Source organism: Zootoca vivipara, chromosome 2 (genome assembly GCF_963506605.1).
Source record: "Zootoca vivipara chromosome 2, rZooViv1.1, whole genome shotgun sequence".
Lineage (NCBI taxonomy): Eukaryota > Metazoa > Chordata > Lepidosauria > Squamata > Lacertidae > Zootoca > Zootoca vivipara.
The window spans coordinates 71,371,892-71,384,990 of record NC_083277.1 but is presented as its reverse complement, the minus strand read 5'-3'; the positions used below and the strand labels follow the sequence as shown (position 1 = coordinate 71,384,990).

At 39.2% G+C, this 13,099-nt stretch overlaps 1 protein-coding gene across 3 annotated transcripts in view; it reads right to left on the bottom strand.

Annotated features, from left to right (window-relative positions):
* Positions 1 to 13,099, bottom strand: part of ARHGAP26 (Rho GTPase activating protein 26) — a 210,016-nt gene that overhangs the window by 22,418 nt on the left and 174,499 nt on the right. The window contains exon 21 of one of the 3 annotated variants that reach the window (XM_060271692.1): positions 2,273 to 6,558. The exons of the other annotated variants lie outside the window; for them this stretch is intronic. Coding sequence (XP_060127675.1) covers positions 6,474 to 6,558 — 85 coding nt within the window. The 3' untranslated portion in view covers positions 2,273 to 6,473. Of the gene's footprint in view, positions 1 to 2,272; positions 6,559 to 13,099 lie in introns of those variants that run through there. 3 annotated transcript variants of the gene reach the window in all.

Genomic DNA, 13,099 nt, shown 5'->3' with positions numbered 1-13,099 from the left:
AACAGAACCCTTTGAGAGTGGAAATTCTCATTATGTTCAGGAATAATCTTTTTACTTAGAACCCTGCTGGATCAGACAAAAGGCCCATGTAGCACAACATCCTGTTTTCCCCACAGTGGCTCAACCAGACGCCTCCAGGGAAGCCACAACAAGCAAGATGTGACGGCAAATAGCCCTAATCCAAATGGTTCACTTCTCCAGCATCTGGTATGAGTACAAAGCTCTTCCATTAAAAAACAACCCTACGTTAGTGCATTTGAATTGTCACCGGAATCAAAGTCAGAGAAATACACTTCAGGGGTGTTTCTGTAAAGAATATTTCCTTTGGCTATTATCTTATCAAAAAAAAAGACATTATGGGGGGAAATAGATGTCATATTAAAATTTGGTGATAAGATTCTGATTTTTTTAAATTGTTTTAAAAAGACACACATACGCACACACCCTCCAATAGCCATTGGCTTACTTGAACTTAGCACTGAACACATCGGCACTTTTAAAAGTCCAAAGTAAATAAGAGACCTGCACATTCTGTGCAGTGCCTGGACATGAGTAACTGCATAGTTGTTTTAATCTCAGTGTATCCTATGGGCCACACCATCCTTTCCCATAAGATACCAAAGGTAGAGAGCACGTAAGGCATGCACACATAGCTATAGAAGCCTATTTCTGCCCTCTAATGGAAAGAACATAACATTTCCACTCAAGTGCACATCCCCTTTATCAAATGAGAACGCAATGGCCTTTCTGCTTCTACCTTAATTTCATTTATAAGCTGAAGTATCTACTGGTATGTTTCTCTGTTCCTTGGACAGGAAGGATATTGCGGGAGGGGGCTAGTTGCACTGAGGCCTACACAACATAGAGCAACAACAACAGGGAGGGGCTGCCACAAAGGCAGAAATGGGTACATTACTGGGAGAGGAGCCTTTGAAGACAGGCGGCCTCCTCCTGACAACAGTTGCAAGACAAGTTAAAGTGACAAATTTGTTGGCTCTAAAATGTCCTGGAGGGGAAAAAATACTTGCTGGTCCAGTTTAGAGTCTTAACCTATATTATTAGCTCAAAGGGCAGATAAGGCTAGTAGGGAACTCCCAAGCTTAGTGTATAAACCTAACCATGCTAAGGATTATGGGGAGCAAGTGAGGCTTTTCAGCTGTTTCTCATTACCACCTTGATCCAGAGAATACTAGAGAGAAACCTGTACTCATGTAAGGTAGACAATCTGATTTTAAGAAGCAGAATGAATGAAGTTCTCTCTGTGATTATTTAACCAAGCAAACTGGTCAGGAACAAGGATAAAAACATATAAATTTATAGCACATTTCCCTTGGATTTTCACATATATTATATCAGTCATCCTTATACAGAGCCCTGTAAAGTAGGACAAGCGTTATGCACATGGAGCTGTTCCAGCACTTCAGTGACTGGAGAAGCTCATGCTTGCCAGGAACTCCCTCTCTATGCTAGTCCACTTACAGAGGTTTAGTCTGGGATCTCGTAGGCGTCCTATTAAGGTTGACAGTTTGAAGTTTTGGCAAACAGCATGATCTTATCTGGTGGACAATTCTATGGTACGCATGTGCTGTACAGGATTTATGAGACAACATGTGACAGATGCATCTGGAACAACAGAACTATACATTTCACAATTTTTAAAGCAAAGCACTACCTTCTAAAGTTAATTAGATACTTAATTATATGAAAGTCTAGACTGGTAAATTTATTGTGTACTGTGTGTAGTTTTACAAGAATGGGTGGCTATAGGTGGGAACTGATTGAGAGGCAATTTAGGACAGTGGATGTGCTTGGTAAGGTGGCTATGTATTGTGAGGGAAATGGGACCAGTCCTTTTTTCCCTTTAATTCCTGAGCAGGGGTGCTTATGTGGTAAAATTCTCCTTACCATTTGGCAGGCTAATATGGATTATAAATTTGCAATATACAATCTGGTGAACTGCTGCTTAGCCATCTTATCAAACTAAATGTGTTTATATATAGATATAGATAGCTATAGATATAGATATAAAGTACTGCCCTCTGAGCTGTCTTGATAAACATGATAGCAGGGAGTGTTGATTTTTTCAACTTCCAAAAATGGGGGGGGGGGGGGTTTTAAAAAGTTGTAACATGACTTGGAAATTTTGGTTACATGACTATAATTTAGTGTGATATATTATTTCTCCTTCTTAAACTTAACAATGCAATGCTATATTTATACCATCCGTTTTGTATCCTATTATGCGAAAGGAAACTGACCAGTTAAGCATGGCTTTAGGATATATTTTTATTAAACACTGTTTATTTGGAATAAATATTCTCCCAACCATGGAAGTGACAAAAGCACATTGCTTACATTTAGACAATGGTGTATAGTTTTACTTTACCTACATAAAAAGAAAGAAAGAAAAAGGAATATAAAGCATATGGAGTCCAGTCTCACTTTCCTATCTGTTGTTGCAGGAGATACTTCTTATGTGAAGCAGAGTGGGAAGACAGATATGAAAGATTACTTTTGACACAAAGATGCCAAAAGCAGGAAACAAAAAAACCCCAGCTAAAATTAGATTTGTTGAGTTAGGACATTAATCTCTCACAAATGGCAAACACTGTGAAGAGGGAATACGATGAGTCAGCAGCCCAAAATATCCCACGGCTTTAGAACAGGCTCATGTACATCACAGCCTATGGTTCCCAAGCAAACAAATCAGAGATGATTTCCAGAGGAATAAAGCCATGTTAGTCTGTTGTAGCAAAAAACAACAAAAATTTCATATGGCACCTTAAAGACTAACAAATTTATTAGAGGATAGGCTTTCACAAACTAAAGAAATCCATTTCATCAGATGTATGAAGTGCTACCCTGAGTTACAGGTGTGTATATATATACATATAGTGATGGGGACTGTAAACAGTGAGGTGAGAAGGAAAGGAAATACAGAAAGTACAGATGGTAACACAAGTAACCCACAGCTGTACAAGTCAATGGCAAAATAGTAAAGCAAAACTGCTGGTGTTTGGAATTAACATGCAACAGGGAAGCATGTATTTCTATCTTGTGAACTGTCCTGAGATCTTCTGATGAAGGGCAGTAGAATAATAATAATAATAATAATAATAATAATAATAATACTTCTCGGTAGTGGCACCCGCCCTGTGGAACGCCCTCCCACCAGATGTCAAAGAGAAAAACAACTACCAGACTTTTAGAAGACCTCTGAAGGCCGCCCTGTTTAGGGAAGCGTTTAATGTTTAATAGATTACTGTATTGCATTTCAATCTTCTGTTCTGTTGGAAGCCGCCCAGAGTGGCTGGGGAAACTCAGCCAGATGGGCAGAGTATAAATAATATATTGTTGTTGTTGTTATTATTATTATTATTATTATTATTATTATTATTATTATTATTATTATCATTATTATTATTGAAAAGCCTCAAATGTGATGGTGGAACAGGACTGATCTATACTTAAGGAGGAGGGCCTGCTTTTGGCCTAAATGTTAAGAACACATTCAGAATAACCTAAATCTTTCAGGATTTAGGCTGCCCAGTTGCACTCTGCAGGCAAATCTGTCTTTGACGGATAGTAAAAACTTTTTAATATAAAAATATAGGCTAGCTTTTAATCAGTAACCTGCTATTTTCAAGTTTTAGTTATGTTGTCCCTTATGAATATTTTGTTAATAATGTCTTATTTTTTCATTTTCATGTGTTATTTTATTATTATAAGCCACTTCAGTTATTATTTTAATAGAGTGCAACATAAACAGTAAATAACATAATGAAATGAAGTGAACAGAGATAACAAATGTAGCGTCACAGGTGATTTCTACCGTACTTCTGTTACACAGGAAAGTCCTGTGCTCCTTATCAGAGACAGAAGAGGAAGGCAGTCTCATTCTTGGGTAGCTTTTTTCCTCTGAATCAAACCAAATTGCCCTCCCCATTCTCAGGGTGCCCTTCTGACACCAACTGGGAAATGAAAGCAGCAAGAGCATCTCCCACAGCAACAGCTATTAAGACAATGAAAAACTGGCAAAGTATTCTGTGCATTCATGCTGAGCCAGAAGAAGCTACATTACTAACTTGCCAGGGACATAATTGCTAAAAAGCACAAAATGCTGTCCTAAATGTTTGTGAGGAAACACAGCCTCTGTGGAACACAAATTCAAGTATGCTGCTTATTAAGAACTTTCACAGTTCCTAAAGATAACTTATTTTATGGAGGATATATTTTGTAAGTTTTCTGCACCATCATGGGGGCATATACAGATCCATAGTCAGAGATGGAGGGGTTTCAAAGGCTACATTGCTATTGATTTCTAAGCCTACGCTGTGACTAGAGAGGAGGGTTCTTTACTATCATATACACACAAGTGTACATTTTCTACAAAGGAAAAAGATGGCAAAATATGTCTGTACGTACAAAATGCAAAGTGTCAAGGTTGATTACTTCCTGGAGAGAGTGCTGTTCTATACTCTCATCAAGAACAAAAAAAGCAAAAAGGGGATGTTTAAAAACTGATTAATAAGGATAGCTCCTACAGGGTCCTTTGAAGCAGTGGCATAACTTTATTTGGTGAGATATCCTCCTATGATTCAGGTATTATACTTACTAGATTTGTATAATCTGCTTAATAACATCTGTTATCTGGGTGGCTCACAGAAATAAAAGAATATAACATTAATATAGAAAATCATTAAAAATGCAGCAGGAAAAAAATCCCCACTGAAGAAAAGATTAAGGGTTGTATCCAGTGGTGGCCTCACCAGCAGAAAGCACCTGTTTCTGTGGGATCTGGCATTATTCAGCAACAACACGCCCTACACACACATTGTAGCTGTTCACACCATACTTCATACTTCTCCAGAGGCTTCCCTAACCCCTGAGAACAACCTGTGGGTAGAGTGGGGGGGGGGACACACAACAACAAAACCTGAGTTTCTCACACCGCACAAAGCCACCACCTAATAAATACCAGTATCATTAAGAAGGAACTGAATGGCAAGGTGACTTTGCTCAATATACCACATGTGAACAAAAGAAGGTGTCTCATGGCAAGCTTCACTGTTGGTCCATCCATTTATTTAAGCAGATTTCTATCTCAGCCTTCTGTTGTAATCAAATATTCAGGGCAATCCATTACTGTCTGCTCCAATAGCTCTTCAATGTTTTAGACGATGATATTTTCCAAGATTGTTCTTCAAGATTCTCTTAACTGAAATTGAACCTGGGGTCTTCTGCATGCAAAGCATCTGGTCTATCCCTGAGCTGTGAGCCCTTCCAAATTTTTAATTATTTTAACAATGCATTCAATGAACATACATACCATGCTGTATCCAACTAAGTTCTACTCAGAACAGACGCACTTAAATAAATGGGCCCAAGTTAGTCCTGTCCATTAATGGATGAACTCAGAGTATGACTAACATTGGGATACAACCCACAATCATCAATGTGCATAACTGTATTGTTAAACTAGAAAAATGTTAAGAAAACAACAACCCAACCCTAAAAACAGCTACTTTGCTGCCCATAGTTGTCTTTGTAGTTACAAAAGTTGTGAAAGGTTTCATGAAAATAAATGGAAGCACTCAAGAGTAAGTGCCTGGAGAATTATGGCCACAGTAATCTTAACTAGCTGCTTTCATGTGCTGGGCAGAAGCCAACATTAATACCCCAGCAATGTGCGGACACCTTGAAAACAAGATTGGCATAACCTTCTGTCAGAGTGGTTTACCAGTGATTGTTCCAGGATTTTCAGTGGAGTTTTTTTTCTGTAAACCAGATCATGTTTTGGAAGGGAGAATAAAAAACAGGACTACACATTAGTCTTCATATTATCTCTCCTCCTGGCCTCTTCCTTTAGTTCTGGCACTCAGTGCACCAGTTCTATGTTACTGGTGCTTCTGTATGCCTACACCTTAGCCAAGAGCCCATCTTCCTGAGTGTTAGCTGTGCAACTGATAAATGTTTGTATCTTCTTTCCCATATTCTTGACTCCTTCACTCAAAATTACAACAGTCAATGCTTGGAAAAAGAAAAAGAGGCAAAAATGTAGGTCTACCTAGCAATATAATGAACAAGTTTAGTAATTAGATCCTTAAAAGATATTAACAGCCAACCAAACCACAAAGTCTATGAAGGTGTATATAACAAATGTGGATAGGTAACTGGGAAGCAAACAAAATCACTGATGAGAGAGATGCTATTTCACCTTTTGATTGCCCTTGCACCCCCACCCCATCATCAACTTGAAATCAACTCACTGGATGAAGAGCATGTATTTATAATAAAAATGCTGCCTCTTCCATCTACTTTTGAGATGAAGGGGGATAAAATGTAGAAAAATAAAATAAACGATTCTTCAAAATGTAAAGTGTGCTAATTTGTGTGTGTGTTTTCTGGGTATGGTACTCTCATGGACACAGTATAACTCCCAGTCAGTCCACTTCAAAAGCAGTTGATCAACATCACTTGTCAATGCTGCCACCTTCCACAGATGTTTGGCTTGAAGTAGGCACATCTTCAAAGGCTTCAGTTGGATCAGGGGGGATTCTAAATATGAGAACATGGGTGAAAAAAATAGAGCATAACCAGAAAAAAAAGACAAGCAACCTGCTAGAATTCTTAGGCTATTGATAATTTCACAGCTTAGCACTCCTTTGACAACTCTGTCTGCACATCAGCTTCCTCACGACCATAATGCTGCCAAATGGAAAGGCTCAAGGGCATGTTAATTGATGGTTGGGATCCATTACAATGGCAGAAAGGATCAGAGAGATTATATTACCTCCATTTGGTGGTAAAGTGGTGGTGCTATAGCTACAGCTAATTTATGAAGTTAATTAAGCAGAGGGATCTCCTTTCAGAATGAGACAGGATGTCTTTATGACTTAAGGGTTCTATTTTTCTCTCTGGATCATTAGGAAAAATCTACAATTAATGCAGAAATGTGAGCCAATTGAATGACAAGGTGTCTTGACAAAGCCAATAGGAGGAGGTTAAGGCAGACAAATTCCCGTGATTGTAGTGACTGCTTCAGGTATATTTATTCACTGATGAATATGCATGAAGTATACTCATGATAAATATCAAAAGAGAATAAAGAACCCTCTAGGTTTGTCAGATTAAAAACAACAACAACAACTGTATCCAAAATCCCTGATATTCATAGCTGCCAAGTTTTCCCTTTTCTCGCGAGGAAGCCTATTCAGCATAAGGGAAAATCCCTTAAAATAAGGGATAACTTGGCAGCTATGGATATTGCTGACTCTGGGCCATAGAACATCTCCAAAATCCACATCAGTTCAAACTATAACATCTCTTATGTAGCCTATTAGACTATCTGGAAAATTATTGTAAACACATTGAAAAGTTAACAGTAATAGAGTAAATTCAGCAGTAACAATTAATGGTATATAAAACTGAGAAAGTGAAAATATGGGGAGAAAAATTAGAATATGTATTGGAAAAGAAAATATTGAAATGACCCATGCGGAATGAGAAGGGAAGTGGAAACCAAATGTGTGTTTTACATTTGGATTAGTGTTCATTGCTTTAATTGAAAATATGAAATTTGTTTTTAAAAAGTAAATGAGACGTTTTCAAGGGTGTAACCTGATTAAAGCATGAAGAAAAAATAAATGAGTGGAAGAGTTAAGACAGTAGACTAAGTTGAGAGGTGAGGCCAAGGCCACCCGTGAATAAAACATCATAGTAGTCAATACAAGGCCTTAAACAAATGCCTAAATAAGAGATTTAGAAGAATCAGCATGAATATTGTGTTTGTGTGTGTGTGAGTGTGTGTGTGTGTGTGAGAGAGAGAGAGCGGAGGGAGCGATTTAAGAATAATGCTCAAGTTTGTAAAAAATTGTTACCTATTAAAAGAGAAGAGGAAAACGAATCATTTGAGGAAAACACAATACATACTGATTCTGCATATTAAATCTGAGATAATGATTCGATATTCAGGTAAATATAGCAATAAGAAAGATACACAGTGGCTTATCAGTGTAACATCAATGTTGCAATCCAGAACAAGAAACCAAAGGAAGCAGGTAAAGACCAAAGAGGAGGGAGCCAATAAATGAAACCAGGTTGGATTGGGGGAGAGGCAGGACTAGAAGAGGAAACCTGAGAAGAAAAGCCATTGGCAGAAACTATAAACCAAGATGGGGAACTTATGTTGTTGGACTACTTTTGCATCAGCACTGGCCAGTCTGATCAATAAACAGGAACGATGGGAGCTGTAGTTCTGCAACATCTAGAGGGAGTTACATTGACTGACTGTCTTAGCTATTCCTGGGACTTCTTGACAATTTTTATTCTATCGCATAAGGCCATTGTTGCACCTGGGTCCTGTGTTGATGTTTTAAGCCTGTCAAAAGTGAGAACTTTCCCTTACTGGATTGCAAACATCTTGACAGCTTGTTACATGAACATTTGGACAATTTGTGAACATTTGGTGTCTTCACACCAACTCAGTCAATTGTCACACAGACTCCATTGAACAATAAAATATCAAATGTGTAGATTTCAAACCTTGTGGTATCTGTCACCTTGCAGTTGGTAAATTAAAAACAAAACGAAATTGAAATCTGAGACTGGACATGCTATAAATATGGAAGCCCTGTTCTGTCCTGCCTGTCTCTCTCACACACAGTAAGTTCTGCTGCTATGGAGCTCAAAGTTGTAAACACTCCATTAAAAGCTTCCCTTCAGAAAAATAATATCTAAACTAAAGCCACTGGGTCCTCTTTCAAATCCAAAGTGTGAAGATACCACTTATTTTGAGGAGGTGAAGGCAAGCGGCTGCTGTATTTGGCAGCAGACACACAATTCCCATAACGTTGTGCTCTGGACTCGGAGTAAGACATGTAGAAAAATGAATGGTTTGAACAGTGAATCTCTGTGGATTTTAGAGAAAAGTTCTATGACTCAGAGTTTTTCACTAAGAGAATATTTTGTTATAAATTCCCACATGTCAAATGTTACCCCCACAAAACCCCAAACCCCTGCCCCAAATAAAAACAAACTCAGAATGCTTCTCACTGAAATGTTGGGATTCAGTTTGGGGTTTATAACATGGAGAAGAGATATTGAAAGGCAAATGCAACTATGGAATTAAGAACAGCAAAAGCTTTCCAAAGCCTGCACGGCAAGTTAACAAGAACAAGAAAGGCCTATGCAACAGGACAACATATGCACAATATTTTTTGCATTAAAAGCAGAAATAGCCACAGAAAGTAGCCACAACACGTTTACATTCCCCCCCCCCGATATTGAATAGGATTCCCTTTTGACCAAGCAGGCTAAAATACTTGCAGTCTCCTCAAATTATGGATTGTAATTTTCCTTTTATGTGTACCCAAACAAGCCTGTTTCACTGATCCTGTGGTTTAGAATGATTGTTCTCCATTGTCAGTTCACGGCAAAATAAAAATCTTCAAGGATTAGGAAATACTCTGAAAACAGAGCCAAATGTTTGCAGAAGCCCTAACTGACATATATCTCACTAGATATTTCTTGTCCATATAGAAATCATTAGCAGAAATCATGCAGCAGCTGGTATGTACAGAGATCTGGATAGAAGAGGTAACACGAGTTTCAAAAATTCATACAATAAAGCATATAGCAGAGAACTGGCATGGGATGCAATCTGAGTTTCAAGACACACTCTGTGATACTGAACAATATGTGGTGCTCTTTTTCTACAGATGAAATTATTTTGATTTGCTGGTAAGCAGCAAGTGAAAAACAAGAAAATCAGTTGTGAATCTTGCCTGCCACCACTTTACCCTTTTCTCCCTATACTATATTTGCACTAGTCTGTCACTCTGCTGTTTTCTTTGGCTATTTTCCAACATTATTAAGGAAGGGGCAGCAAAAGGAAGGTCTGGAAGAAAAAGGTGGGGACTCGTGTCTGCAATAAACGACTTGGAAGAGTTAAGAGAAGGCCTTGGTGGGGGGGAAGAAGGATTTCTCTGTGTGTAACAGTTTTAGTCCTTTGGTGACACAGGGGAAGAGAAAGGAGGAATTGGTAAAGAAGCAGGTGGCATTGGACAGGGGTAAAGATGGCAATTAGAGGAATGAGGAGGAATATGAAAGGTAGTGAGGAAAGTAAATGTGTGTGTGAGAGAGTTTTATGCATAGCTGTCAAGTTTTCCCTTTTCTCGCAAGGAAGCCTATTCAGCATAAGGGAATTTCCCTTAAAAAAAAGGGAGAACTTGACAGCTATGGTTATGGCTCTGGAGACTGGGGAGAATAAAGCTGGGGAGGAGGAAGGAATTGGGATGGGGTGGATGTAGGTAGATGGGGTTCAAGGGTGCATTAGGAGAAATGAATATGTCAGTGTCCCTCCTTTCTTGCTGTACTCAAACTTCTGCCTCTTCCATTCTTCATTTGGCTCATGAGAGAGAGATAAAGGATGCAGAGCCATTAAATATTCCACAGTACCTTCACACAATACATTCCACTCTTGGTACCGTGTGATGTCTTCAACAACAAGTTGAACATAACCTTATTTAATTTAGTGACTTAAGTGGGTTGGTAAGATAAAAGGGGGGACTAGTAGTTGCATGTGCTGGGTGGGAAGGTGAAGCTCTAGGGGGTTAACATGAGGAAGTGGGGATGTTGATGAGAAGAAAGCAGGAGGACAAATCTCCCCTAGTAATAAATACAACTGTGCTGTATGCAGTACCATTCCTGAAAATCCAACCTGAATAAAGGTAGTCATAGAAACAGATGTAAGACTTCTGCCAGACCTCAAATCCTCAAAACAAGAAGAGGCAAATGTGAGGATTTGATGGAGGACAATGCTAGTAGACTATATTCTTGACCTAAAAAGGAAGAGAACCAAGGGGCTTAATTCCCTTCTGTCAGGGGGACTCCCTATAGGGAGCCTCCCCCCATCATCCTGACCAGCACTTCGCCTAGCAACAGCGCTAGCAGCGGGTCAGGGGAAAGTGGAATGGAAGGGGGAAGGCTCAGCGAGGCATCAGAGCCCTGGCAACACTCTGGGGAACAGACGGTGGAAGAAGGGCTCAGCAACGTATCAGAGCCCCTGCACCACTCTGACCATCTAGGGGAGGAGGGACGGCTCAGGGAGGCGTCGGAGCCCAGGCACTGTCCCAGCCAGCAAGGGGAAAAAGGGACACCGCTCCTTCCAGCGCCCGAAATGAGGCACACGCCCAAACGCAGGACAAAGGGGTGGCGTTTCGGGGTGCCCAGGTTATTATGCTGGCCCCGAAGCTGACAGGCGCCATTGCCGGGTTCTGAGAGTGACTAGGTGGTCATGTTTTCTGCTATCTCTGCACTGTAAATAGCATGCACAATAAAACCTTTAAAGACACAACGAACTGGAGCGTCTTTACTCAGGAGTAGCTGCAACAACTCCCTGACACCTTCAATTCAGTGTGAGACACAAGATATAAGACACCCACAAGAGACATTTAATTTAAGAGAAAAATGAGTCGTGAGTGTCTGAAAACCACATCAAAGGGGGGTGGGAGGAATCAATGCTTGACCATCAACCCAGATGTTCTAGATATAAAAAAAGACACTAAAACTATTATGAACAGTATTACACACTTAGGGATGCATCCTGAGAAAGAAGAAAGCCGCACGCTAAGTTCTTACAATAACCACTTTTACACATCGATCCATGATTAATGTCCTCTCTAGTTCAATTTCTATAGCAAAAAACTGAACCCTCATTATCCTTTCTAAGAGCTTCTTTCATTGCTGCAAGAGTACAGCATTGCACATGAACTGCAAAAGATTAAAATGAAATTGAGGACACATGACCTCACAACACAAAAGCTGTGTTCTTTCAACAGTTTCCATTAAAAAGGGTCATTAATGTTTCAACTTGGTATACAGATTTGTTCCCCTACCTCTCATTTGAGCAAGTGAATGGACAGCAAATACCTCTCAGCTTGATTCATAATAGATCAAAGCTGGATAAAACAGGAAATAAAAGTCAACTTTTAGTATCCAGCAGACTCATGCTGTATTTTAATCTTTGGTAAACAGTATATATTTGAAAAGTCACACTATTTTCTGTGGCTTCCTAAATTGAAAAACCAGGTAGAGAAAAAAATGAAGGCATACATAGAATCAAAGAAGGTGTTGTTTAACCCCTCTTAGCAGGGACTAATATGACAAATCACAGCTCACTTCAGAGTTTCTCAACAATGAGTAGGTGATTACTCTTATCTGAACCAAAATCTGACAATTCATGCTCCCATTTGTCACATTGCGTGATTTGTCACTATAGGGCCTGTAATTTGCTATGAATTAAGACGATTAAGGACCATGCATACAGCTATAACTCAGACTTAGGATCCTGCTGGCTGTGAGATATGTATGATTCAACTACATTTCTGTTTCTGAATTCAGAGTTATAATTCTAGATTTCCAATCATTTGTGATATTGGTAACAGGACATCAGCCATTTGCTAAGCCATGCTGGGTGCAAACGCTATGACTATATCATTCAGTACACATCAAAACAACAACAAATCCATCCCGAGGGGAACACACACACACAATATTAAGATGTAGTGAATCAATTTCCTATACAAACAATCTATCTGTAGAGAATCAAGTTCCAATACAAACAGTAGCTGCTTGGGCAGTTACCAAGAACCTTCAAGCTTACATGTTAGAGCATACTTACATATTACTTTGGGCCAGGGTTAAGGGTTTCATTCAAGAGAGTAACCTAAAATTGTACACCTGGACACCCATAGCTGTCAAGTTTTCCCTTTTCTCGCGAGGAAGCCTATTCAGCATAAGGGAATTTCCCTTAAAAAGGGGGAGAACTTGACAGCTATGACATCACTTCAGAAATCCTCTGCAGGATTTATTGTTCTGCCTGAATAAGAGCTCTGCGAAGAGTAAAAGCTTGCACATTCTCAAATAAGAAATTAGCAACATGCAATCTCTCACTTCTGATGTATGACATTGTGTTCAATGGCTGTTTTCTTAAAAAAGAGAAAATGTGTTAACACAAATACTTGATGCAGGGAATGCTCAACCACTAAGCTGAATTTGTGAACAGGCCCAACAGGAAACTAGGAACAGCTTAATATTT